Source organism: Sturnus vulgaris, chromosome 3, assembly GCF_052056855.1.
Source record: "Sturnus vulgaris isolate bStuVul1 chromosome 3, bStuVul1.hap1, whole genome shotgun sequence".
Lineage (NCBI taxonomy): Eukaryota > Metazoa > Chordata > Aves > Passeriformes > Sturnidae > Sturnus > Sturnus vulgaris.
The window spans coordinates 36,834,050-36,851,175 of NC_142245.1; the positions used below are offsets into that span (position 1 = coordinate 36,834,050).

At 37.5% G+C, this 17,126-nt stretch overlaps 1 protein-coding gene across 4 annotated transcripts in view; it reads left to right on the forward strand.

Moving 5' to 3' along the window:
- The window catches only part of CRIM1 (cysteine rich transmembrane BMP regulator 1), a 173,887-nt gene that overhangs the window by 44,256 nt on the left and 112,505 nt on the right, over positions 1-17,126 (forward strand). For 2 of the 4 annotated variants that reach the window (XM_088161353.1, XM_088161352.1), the window contains exon 2: positions 10,593-10,693. The exons of the other annotated variants lie outside the window; for them this stretch is intronic. In XM_088161353.1, the coding sequence (XP_088017479.1) occupies positions 10,645-10,693 (49 nt within the window). In that variant the 5' untranslated portion in view covers positions 10,593-10,644. The remainder of the gene's footprint in view (positions 1-10,592; positions 10,694-17,126) is intronic. 4 annotated transcript variants of the gene reach the window in all.

Below are 17,126 nucleotides of genomic sequence, written 5' to 3' on the forward strand. Positions count from 1 at the left end.
GAGGCATTGGAGAGCAGCTTAAGTACAATGAAGGGCACTGCTAAATGCTAGAATGTCGAATACTCGAGTGCCAGTACATTGGGATACAATGTTGTGTTAAAAGAGTAGATTTTTGTATTGCAATCAGTCTGGAAGTGATGGAGTTGTTCAAGAGGTATATCATGTATGTCCAGAGAAACCAGGAGTTTCTGGCCATGCTGCTTATATTTTGGAGGGAGGCAAAAGAGGAAGAAACTTGAAATCATTATGGAGGGGGAGGGGATACTAAAAACTGATTATTTAATGAACAATGTAATGACTGAAAGTCTGTCGGGATACAGCTGAAAGGACATACTGTAATTAGATCATTTGATGACCTGGAATAAAAGATCTTCCCTGAAGCTTTATTGAGAGTCAAGGTTTTCATCTTCCTCCCTTCACTCAAATATATATACATGGCATCTATTCATATGGAGATTTCATAAATAGGCATTTTAGGTCTGCTAAATCATAATTGTTACTTCATGTATCTCCTACTTTTTATAATCAGTCTCTTGTAGCAGTCTCTGCACAGAGAAGTGAATGTAGGTTTTTGCAATTTCAGAGCTCCCTGTTTTTAAAGCAGGCTTGTTTCAATGTGTATCAGTCATATTTTTAGGATGTGAAAGAACAGTTTATGCTGTTTAAAACTTTCTGACTTGGACTGTAACATAGTTAGATCTAGCAGTAGCTTGCAGGAAAATAACGTTCTGGAAACTGCATTATTCAAGGAAATTTGGCACTTTATTTTTACTATATCCTTAACATTTAGTTTTTCATGCAATTGCGTTGCTCATTAATTATAAATTCCTACTTCTGTGGTTTCTTAAGAAGAGCTTTTAAGATTTTAATTGATAGTTCATCACCTTAAAATCATATTCCAATTCTTATTTTCTAAATTTTTGGGAGGATATTTATGAATGGAAGGAGAAATATTTTCAGCACCAAGTAGAACATTTTTGAGAGGACAAGCCAAGACACAATGGAGAAAATGCTTAGTATTCATTTTAAGGATTCTGCTATTGAGTTGCTAATCATGTCAGGCTTCACTTTGTGCTGCAGTACAAATGTGGAGAGTATAGTGCAGGTTTAACTCTGAAATAGTGGAAATTAATGAAACCCAGGCACCTGTTTCTTGGATATTACTCTAAAAGAAGAGGAGTTCTTGTATTTGGGGTAGTAGTTCCAGTAGGGTTATTAATTATGGCACATTTCCTACATAATTTTTGTTGATAAAATTCAGCATATTTTCAGGTTACAGCATTTTCCAACACAGTTTCTTGTATCTTAAGCCAAAAGATACCATCCAATCTGACTTCCAGTTTAAAATGACAACTATAATTTTAGCCAGTGAAACTTAATAGCAAGAGATTAATAGCAAGATTACTCATATACAATAGCCAGTGAAAATACTCAGATGCAGTACACACCATAAACCATAGAACTCTTATTCTTTCCCAAAAAAATCTTTAAATGGAAATTCAGGCCTTCATTACTCTAAGATGAAATTGGGCATTCAGGCCAGTTGTTTTCAGATTATGTAATAAAAGGAAGGATGCTAGATAAAAAATTTCACGTATGTAATATCAAAACTTAAGCTCTTAATAATTTTAACATTTTAGAAAGAGAAGCAAGGATCCTTTTTCTACTTGCTGTAATGGATTTTCCAGTTTGGATGCTTTGAAGTAGAACTGTCCTGTACTATGCTTACAAAAAGTCTCCCAAAATGCTAAGTTTTCACTTTAAAAATAGATTATGGAAGAGTACAAAATATTAACTCAAACTGCATACCACAAGAACTTGTGTCTGTTTGGTGAAAATGTTGACATTAATGGCTTAGAATCAGCACTATCTATTCTGTCCTGCAGGGTTTTGCTTTCCAACCAGGCATTTTTCTCAGGCTTTCTGATTCATGGTAAGCCTTTCCAAATCCCCACCTAGAACTTGAGAAGATGCTGCTGTCTTTTTCACACCTGTGGCTGGTTTGTTCACCTGTTTTGTGCCTTCTCGGGGACCTCCTGGGTTTGCTATGTCTCTGCCTGTCTGCTCTCCTGAGACTGTGGCATCTTCCCCTGACTGGGAGTGGTTAGCTGCCTCCAGGGAAAGGGACACTTTCTGTCCTTCATAAGATCTCACCTGAAAGAGCTCCACACATTGGACACAGCAAACATGAAGTCTTCTTCATGGCTCTTCACCAGATGCTGAGTCTTTGTTTAATGGAAGAACAGCACACTCGGCACTGAGTACTACAAGTGTGCCCCTGAGTGAGCAGAGCACTGCCCTGGGGATACCCCTGCACATTCTGAGATACCTGACTTTGCTGCAGGAACAGCATAGCTGTCTTAATGAGCACTTGACAGGTTAATCCATTGTCTCTCCTTTCTGATGTGTCTGTATGGGAACCTGGCAGAATTCCCCAGTGACCGTGGTCTGCCTTGGGTTGCTGCAGTGGCCCCACAGCTCTGCAGCTTATGGTTCACCACAGGGTAGTTGCTTTGTGGTGAACCATAGGAAGTCTGGCTTGAGACCATTGCCAGCTGCTGTTTCCAATGCTGGTGCAGCTCCAGAGGCAGGAGAAAGGCAGGGTTCTACAAATAGTAAGGCCAAGAAAATGACGTAAATCTAAAAATCAGTTATCTAAAATAAACCACAGCTTTTTCCATTGCAATTTTTCACTAAGGCTTTGTAATAATAACCCGTCCCCAAGTGTTGTGTTTCTGAAGGACATTTTATTTCCACAAGGAATTAGCATCTTCAGCCAAAGCTTGAACTTTCCCTGTGATTATTAAATATGAGATGAATTCCCTACCAGTCTGTCCTAGGCTGAGGACTTCAGTTCTTTTTTGAGGCATAGTCAACCATTCTGGTCTCCTGCCCTGTCATCTATCATACTGTTTCAAAGTGCATACTTACCAGCTGGTTTGCATTGAAAGCTTAATTTTATTGAAATTTAGCTGCTGTGACTGGAACAGGAATCTTGAATGACAGAAGATAACAATTTTAATATTACATCATCAGCATAGTCTGGTGCTGTAGTCATATGCTCATGAATAGTTCTTTCACTTTGTTTTACCTACAAGTATGTATTAAAAACCAATTTTTTGTTGTGAGTTGTAGTCAAGTATAGCAGTTAAGTAGCTCGTTTAATGTGGCTAGCAATAAAGACAAGCTGCATTTGATGGTGTGTTTTGAAGTGGTGTTGCTTTCTTATTTTTAAAAGGACATTGCCATAATGTAGTCATGGATGAGCATCTCAAATTACATTAAGGATTAAAAACAAACATCTTTTTCTGTTGAACTTATCTGGAAAGTAAGCGCAGGATACCAACAAATGTGTAACTGCAAAGAATCAGTGGAAATCTGGTTAGCATGAAGGCTAGCATTGGAAATGTAGCAGTGTCAAGATTTTTATTTGGTATTTTAGCAAGAGTTTAATAAGGATCTAGGGATAATGGCACTGTGGGACAGCATAGTAATCTGAGGGTGGCAGCTGCACTTTTTGTGAGAGTGACCATTTGTCCTTTCAGCCTCTTTAATTGTTATCTTTCCTTTTTCTGTTTTTTCTTAGGTTATGGTTACAGTGAGACAGAAGCAATATATCTAAATAATTATGCTACTTGAATATTCATTACTTGATTATTAAGCAGGTCATTTTAAAATATAGATTGCTTCTGCATGGCAGTGAGCCAGACTTTGCCTTAGGTGTTCTTTTAGATGTGCGTTCTGCTTGTTTTTATTTTGACTTGCTCTTAGTGCATAGCTCCTTTTTTAAATCAGTTCAAGAACCTTACTAATGATAACTAGCTTGTGCTCTTAGGAAAAGGTTCCTAGATGTGTTTGTAACTTTCTTAGAATTGGAAAAGTTCATTCTACCTTCTTCAGTGTGTTTAGTGTATAAAGAAAAGTGTTACTGAATACTACTCGGTATTGAAATAGTTTGGGGATGTGTATGTATGAATGATTACAGAATTTATTTGAATGGAGTATAAAGCAAGGGTGTAATGGTCTACACTAGTAAAGACAGAGTCGTCTGGGCTAGTCAGCATGAATTCACCATGGTGAAGTCATGCTTGACCAACTCAGTAGCCTTCCATAATGATATGACTGGCTCGGTGGATGAGAGGAGAACAGTGGACAATTGCCTACCTTGGCTTCAGTAAGGCTTTTGACGCTGCTTCCAATAAGATCCTCATAGAGAAGCTGATGAAATATGGGCTGGGTGAGCAGACAGGGAGGTAAGAACTGGCTGAATGGCCAGGTCCATGGGGTGGTGGTCAGTAGTTCAAAGCCTCGCTGGAGTCTGGCAGCTAGTGGTGTACCCAGAAGTGAATGCTGGAACCAGTCCTGCTGAACATCTTCATTCATGATTTGGGTGATGGGGCAGATTTGTTGATGATCCAGCACTGGGTGGACTGGCTGGTACACCAGAGGGTCGTGCTGCCATCCGTAAGGATCATAACAGCCTGGAGAAATGGGCTGGCAGGATCAACAAGGCGGGGTGCCAAGTCCTGCTTTTGAAGAGGAAAAACCCCAGACAACACCAGTGTATGCTGGGGGCTGCCCAGCTGGACAGCAGCTTGGCAGAAAAGGCTCTGGCTGTCTGGGTGAGCATGAGCCAGCTCTGAGCCCTTGCAGCAAAGAAGGCTGATGGTGTCTTGGGGCTGCATTAGAGTGTTGCCATCAGCTGAAGGGAGGTGATCCTTTCCCACTCCTCAAACCTGGTGAGGCTATACCTGGAGTACTGTGTCCAGCTCTGGGCTTCCCAAGAGAACTGTGGCCCATCAAAGAGGACAAGATGATTAGTGACTAGAGAATGTCTTTTGTGATGGAAGGCTTGAGAAAGCTGAGACTGTTCTGCTTGTAGAAGAGGAGGCTTGGGAGTGGTCTCTAGTTATTACCTGGAGGGGTGTACAGTAGGCAGAGACAGGCTCTTTCCAGTGGTGCCCAGGGACAGGACCAGAGGCTATGGTCACACAGGAGGTTCCCTCTGAGCATCAGGGAACACCTTTTCATTGTGAGAGTGACCAAGTGCAGGCAAAGGTTAAACCAATGTCTTTATCCTTAGATATACACAGAAGCCAAGTAGATGTGATCCTGGAAAACTTGCTCAGGATGGCCCTGCTTGAGGAAATTTGGACCTTGTGTATTTGTCTTCCTGATTTAAACAAAACAATAGAACTGACTTTGTTCTATGGAAGAAAAAAATGAACTTATTAAAAATAGAAAGGCTACTTGCAAGGGCTTTGTGCTCTCTTCCACACAACTATGAACTTCAGCATAGGTGTTCAAGGAAGAGGATGAGTGATATATCTACTGCTTGGCTGAAAAAATGCAGTGTTTACTGCAGGGAAAATTTTCAAGGGTAGGCATGTAAGACAGGAAGTCACTGGCTGGATCATACTGTTCTTTCCTTTGAACATAGAGACTAATCATTGTTGTCAGAGCAACTTTTAAAATAAAGCCTTAAGGGTTTTGCTTATTTGAAACAATTGTAGAGCAAAAGAAATAACATCCAATTCAGAAATTGTGATAATTGTGAACTAAATATTTGAATTTATTCTTCTGTATTCTTAGTATGCTTTCATCTTAGTATCTTCAAACTGCAAGTGTTGTGTTATATAAAAATATTAAAGTTGCATTCTGAAATAAATTATTGCTTTAATAGTTGTGTTACAATGCCAAAATATTGCAAGAAAATGACCATTTTCCAAATAACTTTCATGTATTTTTTGAAACGTTATTGCAATCTCTTGCCCTAAAACCTTGGATGAGGAACATGTAATTATTATTCTTTAGAGTGTGACTTGATTTTCATACTATTACCATTCAGATTTGGAAAAAAATTGACTCTGGGTAGTGTGTCTCACCACGTATACAACATCCAGATTTTAATTTCATAGTTCAATTGAGGTGTTCTTTTCTTGTTTTGGAACTGTAGAAGAAGTGAAGTAATGAGAAATCCAGTCTTTAAAAACGTTTAAAAATATAGATGAACATTTTCTCTGCATGTATCTTTTGAGGGAGGAAAAAGTCCAACAAATGTTGACATCTAAAATTAACTTTTCAAAAAAAAGTTTGTTGCAAGTAAATATGGAGTAACAGCAAGAGCTTTTTTTCTTGTTTTGCTTTTGGGGTTTTGTACCTCTCTCTGCTGCTTTTAATGAGTGTCCTACTTTGCCTCAGCAATCTTTTGGTGTTTTTCTGGTTCACCGAAAGTGCTACAGAGTTTAGCGTTTTAACAGGGTCAAAGTCCTGTCTCGCACAGTAGACTAAACCTTAATTTTCTTTTATTATAGTGATAGCTGCTTTAAATTCCGAAAGATAAAAGATGCTGTAGAGTTTTTTAGACTGTTCTATACTTCCCCATTAAGTGCTTAATCATTTAATTCATGGAGCTAATTTAAAGCTAAGAACGTATTGTAAAACTACAGTATTTCTTTTTTTCAAAATGCTTTTCATATCATGCTGACTTGTTCCAGAAGAACTTCAGCAGGACAAAAATAATGTTTTATTGTGTGAGAATTGCCTTAGGCATCTTGTTTCCAAACTTTCATCTCTAGAGCCTCATTGAGGAAAGTGTGAAAATCAAGTTGTACTCGCTCACTGTTTTCATTTGCTGCTTGCAGTCTAACCTTAAAGGATGGCCTGAAGTGATCACCTACCACTGGTCTGATACACTATTTGGAGACTGACAGAACTTCTTCACTTAGCGAGAGCACTTGAACTTAATTCTATGCCTGAAGGAAAAGGCTTCAGAAAGCAGCCCTGTAGAAGAGCCATTAAGAGTTTAAAGCTGTCCCTTCAACTAGCACTTGCAGCAGTTTATAGTGCCTGATGACTGATGGTGAACGCTTCCAGCATGGAGAGTTTCTCTCCTCTGCTGGCTGAACAGCTCCTCTCAGCCCTCTTCCAGTTGTCTGTGCAGATCAGCCTCTCCTGACCCCTCCTGCAATGTCTCTTCTACACTGCAGCTCTCACCTTCTCCCATACGCTTCTGAACACAGCACAAAGTTCATCAATAAAAAGTAAATAATTATATCTTTTCTCGCTACTTCTAGTTTATTTAAAACAGTCTCTTTCATAGCAGACTATGGAGTCTAGCAGCACTGCAGCATCTCTTTTTGCCTTGGTATGTTTATTAGCATATAAACATAAGTTTAGTGTAAAAATTACTTATGATGCTAAAAACCTGAGCAGCTGATTAAATTGTTCCTTTCTAGAGTGCTTTGTCCTTGCATCATAATCTATTTTACCATGTGTCTGTTAAAAAAAAAAGCCCAGAAAACATATATATATATAGTGGTATATCTGTTCCTTGAAAGAGCTGAAGATTTTACTGGGCTGTTTGGATTAGGAAAGTTTCTGGTAGGTGTAATTGTGATACATTCTGCACTTTTTTTGCTGTGTCAAAAGTATGAATATGTTGTATTGTGGTTAACAGGAAAAGTGGGGAAGATGATCCAGGTCACCAAAGGTCTGAAATGCCTTTGCAGATATCTAGGCTTGTCCATAGCATTATGTCAGGATGGGGAAATTGTTCATAGTTCAGATACTTCAGCTGGATGCCTCAAGTTGAGCATGTCTAAGTGATACAAAGCTCCTTGTCATTATTAGAAAAGCTCGTGTTGCTTTTTTATGTTTTTCTGCCTCTTTCTGCATCTTCCATGGCACCTGCACTAGACAAAGAAAGGTGCATGATATGTAATTAACAACTAAACATATGATGATTGACAACTATTCTAAAAGGCAAAATAATTGAATTGAAAAAAAAAAAAAAAACCCAAAAAAAACCCCAAAAACCCAAAACTGACAACAAACAAACAAATCCTCCTGAATCCCTCACCCACCCCATCTCTCCAAAAAAACAACCCAAACGCAACAACAAAGAAACCGCCTTTTCTATTTTTTTGTCTCTCGGGTTACTAGATAATGGCAATAATCAGATACTGGCTTTATTTTTCATTATTCTTACCTTTTAAGAATTTATTTTCCTGTATTTCTGTCCTTATTTGACTGAAATTGGCAATCAGTTCAAAACCTCTCAGGTAGAGATGCTAGCAGATTGCATAAGTTTGAGAAATTCAAATAAGAAAGGATTCATTTGCTTTTTAGCACTGGCAAGAAATGCGAGTATTGCTTCTCTTCTCTCATTTCCTTGAAGAAATCCAAGTTGACGTTGCTGAAATGTGATGTTTTTTCTCCTTAATAGAAAATACTGGTGCTGAAATACAGCAAGTTCTGGGTTAAAGGGCTAAGTGTGCCAGTTAGAAGCAATCAAAATACAATTTGAATGGGAAATGTTAAAAAGTGTTAGTTGCAATTTCTGATGATGAAATGTAGTCCAAACCAGACTTTTAATGCTACCTTATTTTGTTCTTTTGGGGGTTTGATTTTTTTTTTTTCCCCTCTATGTAGTCTTTCAACATACTGTGCTCTTTTTTTTAAAGTGAGCAGTATCTATGGCATTTGTGGTTTAGTTTCAAAGAAAACCAGACATGTACATCTGAAATGTGTTTGAAATCAAGAGTTCAAGGACAGGGTGTTGAATGGGCTTGCAGACCTAATGACTGGGTGGCAAACAATATAAACAAGCTATTTTAAGACTTTTTTTCTTTTTAATGGAATTGGCCAATGTTACTTTAAAAAAAACAAGTTATATTAAAAATCTTTCATCATGACATTTCCAAAAAGTGAACAGTTTCCATTTGCAACAGAAAGTAGCTGCTGTGGACTACCTAGACCTGAAGAAAAGGTTGGGAGTCTGTAAAAGGCAAGTGTCTAAAATACTGCATTGGTCTCTTGAGAACATGAAGCACATATTTACCACTGTTCCCAGTGTTATATTGGGGCAAGCTTCTGCTGATGAAATTGCAGGACTAATCCTGTAAATAGACAAAATAAGAGGAAATTAGCAACAATCAAGTAAATTGGGGAAAAAAGATTTCTTAACAGCTGTCAGTGCTAAATTGAAACAAACCTGATAAATTGCAGTGAAGAAAACCTAACTTTTGCTCAGAAGTAATATATTTATATATATATATATATAAAGTAAAATAGCTCAGACTATTTCTCAGGCTACTTCAGGATGGGAGAGACAGATGAACCTTCTGCACCAGAAAGGTTGAAATGAGCCTTTTGAAGTGAAGGCTGAATCCAAGGTGCTTGTTGCACTTGACAATCTGTTTCACATTCACCTTTTCTGGTGACAATATGTGCAGATCTCAAATGGCGTATACCCAGGCACTTGAGAAACACTCCAGCCAGACTGCTGCAAGCCCAGCTGCTTGCAGGTGTACCAAGGCTCCTGTCTGGCAGAGGAAATTGCCACTTCCAGAGGGCAATTGTTTTTCTGGAATAGGTTAGACAATGTACAGTTACAAATACCTTCATTCTGCCTTCTGTTTCTCTCGTATTTTACAATTGCCTGTTTGTTGGATCTGAGAGATAATTAAGTAATTAAAAAGATTAACTGGTTTCATAACTGAATTTGCATTCCAGGGATTCTGGAATTGCAGGAAGCTATTCATGCAAAAAATGCCTTTGTGTTAGTTCTAAATAGCTCTATAAATGTGAGACCTTAATGGTTTTATGACTGTAGCCTTTAAACAAATAGCTCATCTGCCTTCAACATAATTAATTATTTTAAACATTTAGGGTGAGATTGATTGTCAAAGGTGATTAAGATGTTTTTATCTAATATTTTTTAAATACAAGATTTATAATTTAATTAAGATGTTGCTAGCCAGCTGTCTTTTACATGGAAGAAAATATTCTCTTTGTATACTTGTTTAATTAACAGTAGTTATGGGTAATAGATCCATTGAAGGCTTTCATTGTAGCACAGACAAAAAAAGATTAATAGCTGAGTTTGTAATTTTTTTTAATGTTTAAACCAAATGTTATAAACAAACTCATAAGTTCCTTGTCATAGCGCTTATATGGGCAATTTCATCTGTTTTTTATTAATATTGATAGGTCTCAAGGCACAGACTGGGGTACTATGGTGTAATGGGTGTCACTTTGTAGTGCAGTGTAATCCTCTCTAATTTTCTTCTGATGTAATAAGAACTTGGAAATTGGGGAGGGGAAATATTTATATAAGCAAATACCACTTGCATTTCCCCTAAGTCTCAGCTTTTTTCAGGTGGAGAATGTGTGCTTTTATTTTGGTTTTGACCTAGATGACAATAAGTAATTACAAAGACATCATTTTTTTGCTGTAGATTGATGTATGTGGAAATGTTTGTACATGGAATACTGATTTAATTTACTGGATGCAGGTTTCTCGTAGTTTCTTCTAGTTAGCTTGTATCTGTTGTTCATGAAGTTAGTTTATATGTAAACTGAATTTCTCATATAGCTGTTTATTGTTGGGATGTTTCCAGGATTTTCTTTGAGATAAAATCTTCCATTTTATTAAAAACACTCTAGACAACAGCTGCTAAGCTTGGGATATATGATTTGATTTCCTTTCAAATTTCAAATATATTTCCTTGGAATTTAGAATCCAGTGAGCTTTACCTATCTCATCTTCCTTGACTTCAGTTTTACATTTTGTTCCATTTTGTTTGTAGGTGCTCTCCCCACTTTCCTGGTTGCACAGTGGGACTTTTCCCACTGCTGCTGATGCCCAGATGGTTTCCTTGCGGGAGGAGCAGCCTCAGCCATTCCGTGGGTGAGTAGAGGCCATTGGGATGGAGGCATGGACAGGAGTGCCTCTCCTCCTACTTGCCCCTATTCTCTTCTTGCCAGGCAGCCTGGGAATTCCTCTCAAACTCTCCCTGTTTGGCACGCAGCATTTGCATTTCCCTCCAGTTTACAGGCATGGTGGAGGAGGTCTTTCAACAAAAGTTTTTATCTGGAGAAAAACTCTTAATAGCTTCCCAGTCATGTGGCAGCTCCTGGTTAGTCTGTTAAGTGCAGGGAGGAAGAAGCATCCTTTCCCATGGGCCTCTCAGTGTCTGTACTTCCTTCCAGCAGAAATCTTGGTCACAAAGCTAGAAGACCACCGAGTGTTACAGGTCATGGCTTGAATGTATTCTGGTGCTTCCTCTGTTTCTCTTCTTCATCGATCTGTCACTGGTGAAATCTGGAGTCCTGCTTTGTTAGTAGGAATTGATGGAGATGTGCAGGACTGCTAGTTAGCAATGGGTGTGGGAAGAGTCAACAAAACTTCATTTTTTTTTCAGTTTGTTTGGGTTTTTTTTGGGTTTTTTTGCGGTAGAGCTTCTGTAACCTGTATGTTTTTGGAGGTGCCTAGCTAAAAGAAAATCATAGGTGGAAAACAATATATTCATTTCTGCTTCTTTTTAAAGACCAATTTCTTATCTTTTGTCTGAAGTAGTTCAACAAGATGCTTAATCACTGATCATGAAGTTTTTCATGTTGGTTGGAAGTAGTGCTTTGAAATGGTGCTTGATTCAACTAGTTAGATAAGCTTTTTCAAACTATCAAGGTTTTGCTTTCCTTAAGTGGTGGGATTAAGTCACCTTCATGCTGAGCATTACTTTGTTAGGTAGTAGCTCCTTTCAGGACTTGCATAATGCTGTCTTTAAAATAAACCAGTGTAGTTCAAAAGCTATATAGTAGCTGTTAGTACAAAATGAGCATCTGAGAGGTTCATATACCCAGGATTTAGTGACAATAATCTGTTAAAGCATTTAGCAAATGGGTGCTTGAGTTTGTGGACCAGCACTAGATAATAATTTGTGGCGACTGCAAAGCTACCTAAATGAGAGTGTAAATAAGGTGGTGGTAAAAGGACCATTGCCATTCCTTAGCATCTTCCATTACTTAAAATAAGCACCTCACATCTACAAAAAATGTGTAAGCAAGCAAAGTAGAATAAGAGGAGACTTCTGAAGTAAATGTACTTTGAGGTGGAGAAGGCTTTCATGGTACCTGCGTAAGTAATTTTTTACCTTATACAAAGATGATTTCATCTTCTTTAAGACTAGCTCATTTATTAGAATGTCTGTTCATTTGCCTAATTAAATAGTACTCAAATTTAGGCACTCAACATTTGAGTTGAGTACTATTTTGTAGAATTCTATATTATATACAAGGCTGTGGTCAATTAAAATAGACTTAGTGAATCCTTATTCAGGGCAATGTAAGAAATATTAAATTCAGATTAAAAACTAATGTATTGTTTACAAAATGGGATTTACTTTACTCATGTTATGTTGGAGCTTTTCTCATTTCTAGTTGTAGATATGAAAACTTTGAAGAAATTTTGTCTTCAGTTCCTTTACACTTTTTATGGCCAATGTTTCTATACTGCTGTCTTGATCTTGATCGTACATTACTTCTTGTTATCATTTACTTTTTCTCTCTACTTAATTTTGGTAGTAAAACTCCTTCCAAAAAATATCTGTTAGCATGTGCTGTTTGAACTGTTGTCCAGTCGTCCAGTGTTAAGTAATATATTGCTGCTGTTGTATTAATGTTAGAAAATACAGGAGATTTAAAAAAAAATCAGTTACTGATATTGTCTAGGGTGGTAAATCATAACAGATACTATTTGGAGATGCTTGTGCCTTGTTCTTTTAATGAGTTCTGCAGACAGCTATAGCACTGTTTTATGTGTTAAATAATGAATGGTGGTGGTGTTAAAATTATAGTAAGAGTGGCTAAGTGGTGACTTACATCTTTGTGCTTGTTTTTTGAATGTCTTGATCCAAAAAGTCACTTAATACAAGTTAGAGACTAAGTGTTATCTGTACTCAAACTACTGTTATGTAGTCACTTTTATCAATCTTTTTTGTTGATATTGCTACTGATTCTGGCTAATTGAATTATATTTTAGATAGATGCAAGATTTGGGGAGGGGTGGGATGCTCTTATCTATTAAAACTGACCTGGTCAATGCACAAATACCACATCTACATAGTGAATGTAGCTATTTGGTGTCTGTGAAAGGAATCATCTCTGTGCTAAGTGTCTGATGTGATGATTTTTAGAACTCCATTGCACAATTATGTCCCTTTGCTCTGTGTAAAGATCTTTGCAGTATGAAGCAACATACTACACATTTTTCAGAAATGTATCTCGAAATCATTTTTCACTATTAGAATGAAGGCTGAAGGTGGTACAAAAATTGCCTTTGATGCATTTATTTTCAATCCCACCATAAAAAGCTGATCAGAGAGAGAAATGGTAGGTGTGTGCTTGTGTTTATTTGCAGTGTTTGACTTCTTAGCAAGCAACAGGAGTGATTTCTGTTGCAGAGAAACTGATAGTGGGCAGGTGGCCAAAGCTACTTTGGCTTGCTGAGATGCCACTAAGGAGCAGGATGCTGACTGAGTCCAGCTCGGGATTGTTTTGGGCTGTAAGTGAGCAAGCAGCCCTGCCAGCTTTCCCTCTGCTCCATGCAAAGCCATGGTGCCAGCTGCCTGCAGGAGTGGTGTGGGGGTCGGACGCCTTCCCTGGCACTGCCCCAGGTAGAGATCTGAGCTGTGGTGTTAATCCTCCTCTGTTTACCCTGCCTGGCACCAAGGGAGAATTTTCGTGTTTACTGCGTCACTGAATAAAAGCCATTTACACTGTATAATGCTCCTTCTCAATTTTATCACCTCTTCCACTCCTTTAAACTTCTCCCAAACTAGGCTTTTGCACGTCTGATGGTAAATGTTCTTGGTAGCACAAGACCTTATTTTTGATACTGATTTGACCTTCAGGCAGTATTGTGTTGGTCTGCTCAGCTGCCCAGCTAAACCATCTGATATTCTGCTCAGCTCTGTGTATTTCATATCACTATCATAATTAAAAATAACAGTAGAAGTTAATTTGAATATTTCTTCTCTTTTATGGGCAAAGTGGATGAGTTCATTGCTTGTTTGGTTCTGGCAGTAACATTTAATGGAGGAAGCAGATGCTTGGAGCAGGCATGTGAAACATGCTGAGGGCTGCTTGGGGGGGGAAGGAGGCTTTGAGCTGCTGGCACGTTTGTTTTGTTCTCGATTCACAGCTTCCATCGTGTTTCTGAGCACCACACTCTGTGCCAGGCTGATCAAAACACTGACTTTTTCTCCGTTAGCTGCATCTTTGATTTCTTAGCTCCCTGTGGCTTCTGTGGTGCTGTTGGTCCCATCAGGAGGCCAGGCCAGGGAAGTTTGCACAGGGAATGCCTGCGGTCCGTGCCAATGGTTCTCTCTATGCAGCTCTGCCTGTTTGACCAACAGGAGTATTCTCAGTCTTTGCTGTGTTCTGCAGTTGTGCTGTTCCTCATGATCTATCCAGGATAATTGACTCTTCACAAATGTGTGGTACCCCTGAGTAACTCTTCTGTCTCCAGACGAAACAAGTGTTTCTTGTTGGTTTACTTTTAGCCACTTCAGTGATGCTGCCTGAGGGAGGCATTCTTGGTGTTCTCTGTAGGCCTAGTGCAATAGCAAGCACCTTTTCTTTTCAATAGAGTTTTTTTTTTAATTGATCTTGATGTGTGTTACTTTCTCATCTGCATTTGTGGTGATGCAGAGAAATTAGAATATGACTGATGAGATTTGAATACTCTAGAAATATATTTTTTGAAGAGTAGCGTGTTTTTTCTGGAGGTACAGATCTTTTTTTCCCAGTGATCTTTATGCTTCTGATTTACTGTTAACAATAATAGGACAAAAATCCACTAATACATTTCATAGTTGTTATCAGTAGCAGAAGCTATATGAATAATATCATAGCAAAATCAATAATGATTTTAATGAGTGAGTTTTCCATAATGTCATAATGTTCTGGGGGGCTGTTTTGTTCATATACACGTGTGTGTGTGTGTGTGTACATATATACAAACATAAACTAAACCTACAGACCCAACTGACTACAATTTCATAATGTGATGCAGCAGTTTCATAACCTATCTAAAGTAGCCCATTGCTTCTGTATAATTTCAAAGAACAAATGAATGTTTTTCCAATGTTATGCATAGTTCAGCATGGTTAGAAATACCTGGGGTAACCCAGTGTGCTGGAGAGAAAAATACAATGGTAATGGAATAAAGGTGGTGTCTGTTTTGATTTCCTCAAAGTTAAACAGTCTGAAATTAGTAATATAAGAATTGCTTTTTTGTTGTTGTTGTTATTGCAATCAATGATATTTAGCTTAATTTATTGTAGAGTAGAATTAAGGCACGCTTCTTTATATGTTATGGAGCTCCTATATGGTGGTACTGAAGGGATTATATATCCAGGATTAAATAAATTTATGTTATAAGCCATGGAAATTTCCCGTTCTCTGAACCTCTATTTGTGTAAACAGATTGAGAATTTTATTGATTAATATTTTTCTCTCAAGATTTAATAATTTCTTTACTTTCTTCCATCCTTCCAACATAGAGTAGAATATTAAACATTCTTTGTATGCAGCATTTGTTTACAGTTTGAACTAGTAAAAAAAAATTCCAGGTGACTGTTTGCATATATCATTTACATTTGTACATATATTTTCTTTTGCTGTTTATGTGTGAAGAGCTGTTACTGGCTATGCATATGGATATTAAATAATTTTGAAGCTTTGATTTTGATTATTAATCAGAAAATTATTGGCAAAAATGTTTGAAGAGTAAGATAAATTTGCAACACAGGAAACATAATTCTAGGACAAAATGAAGCTCTGCAGTAAAATTTTTTAAATAATTTAATCTGAATAAGCTTCAAATGTAGCATTTTTTTTTTTTTTTTTTGCTTTTACTATTTTGATTTGCTGTTCCTAAACAGTGGGAAAAAATAGACACTATCTTGTTTGAAATTTTTGTTACAAACATTTCAATTTCATTTGATATTAAGATGGTGACTTCTGGTATGAAGTTGGAAACTTAGTTCAAATAGACTGATTTGGTTGTTCCCATATCCATAGAAACTCTAGCACTGAGTCCATGGGATGTTTATAGCCTCTGTTACTGGATGCAACAAAGAAATAGCATATGCATGGTGTAACATCCAGCCAAATATTTCAGGTCTGTGTACTCAGTTTGCTTTTTGCTTGTTTAGTATTTCAGAAGGTATTTCCATACCTTTTTCTTCTCTAATAAAAACTTCATTTTTACTATCTGATATTAGGGAACAGCCCTTCTTAGTTATCATTCTTTTCTATTGTGTTTTTCTTTTTCAAAGAAATTGCTGTGCTTTATACTTCATTGGATTACGCATTTTGCTTCTGCATTCATACATGTGTGTAGTTGCTTCCATTATATCATGCCTGGTACAGTAACTAAACCCATAATGTAATGGGGAGGGTACATTAAGTCTTAAAGTAGTCTCTTTCCTTTTCAAAGTCTTAATCTGATGCAGTTAAGAAAAAATGTAGTAAGGAGAGAATACATAGAGAAGCAGTTTTCATAAATGAGAAGCTTAGAAGTGTAAATTTAAAAGGAAGCTTTTGACATAACTGCATTGAGTTGGCAGTAATGAGTCTTTGACTCTGGCAGATTTGGGCTGGAACCAACAAGAAACTACCTAAAAAAAAAAGTAGAAAGGAATCCCAGCAGACAGCAGATGACACAATTCTTAGTATTTGTTGCCAGGTAGGAGTGTAAGCTTACAGTGTTTGACTTGTTAGGGTGTGACTGCATGTGTTTACTCCTCTGCCATATGATCTCTGAGGGCTGGCTTGTGATGTAAAGTCCTTACAATTAAATTACTTCTATTTTTTAAGAGCAGAGTGTTTATTTCACTTCAGATGGAATACCTCAGGTGCAGTATGTAATCTTAACAACCTAGTTTTGTTTGTAATATTTACGGCTTTTTTCCTGTCAATAAGAAGTTAATCAAGATTTAATTCCATGTCATTTTGTGCTGTTCTGTGAAAATGTCTTAGTATGAAAACTGAGTTGACTTTCACTGCTATATTGCTGATGTTCTGCTGGCATTTTGAGGAGAATAAATGTACAGGCAGGCTTGCCTGGTTTCTCTTGAAGTTTGTTGCTGAACCACTATTGCAATTATAAAAGTACTTTCTAAGAGTGTAACATTTTAACACACTTGTCTCAGAAAGCATGGTCCATATGTGTAAGCACAATGGATAACTTTGCTAGCATGATACTGATGAAGTCAGCAGAACCAGCAGCAACAACTAAAGTTGTCTGAACTTTGGTGTGTTAGGCCATTAGGGCA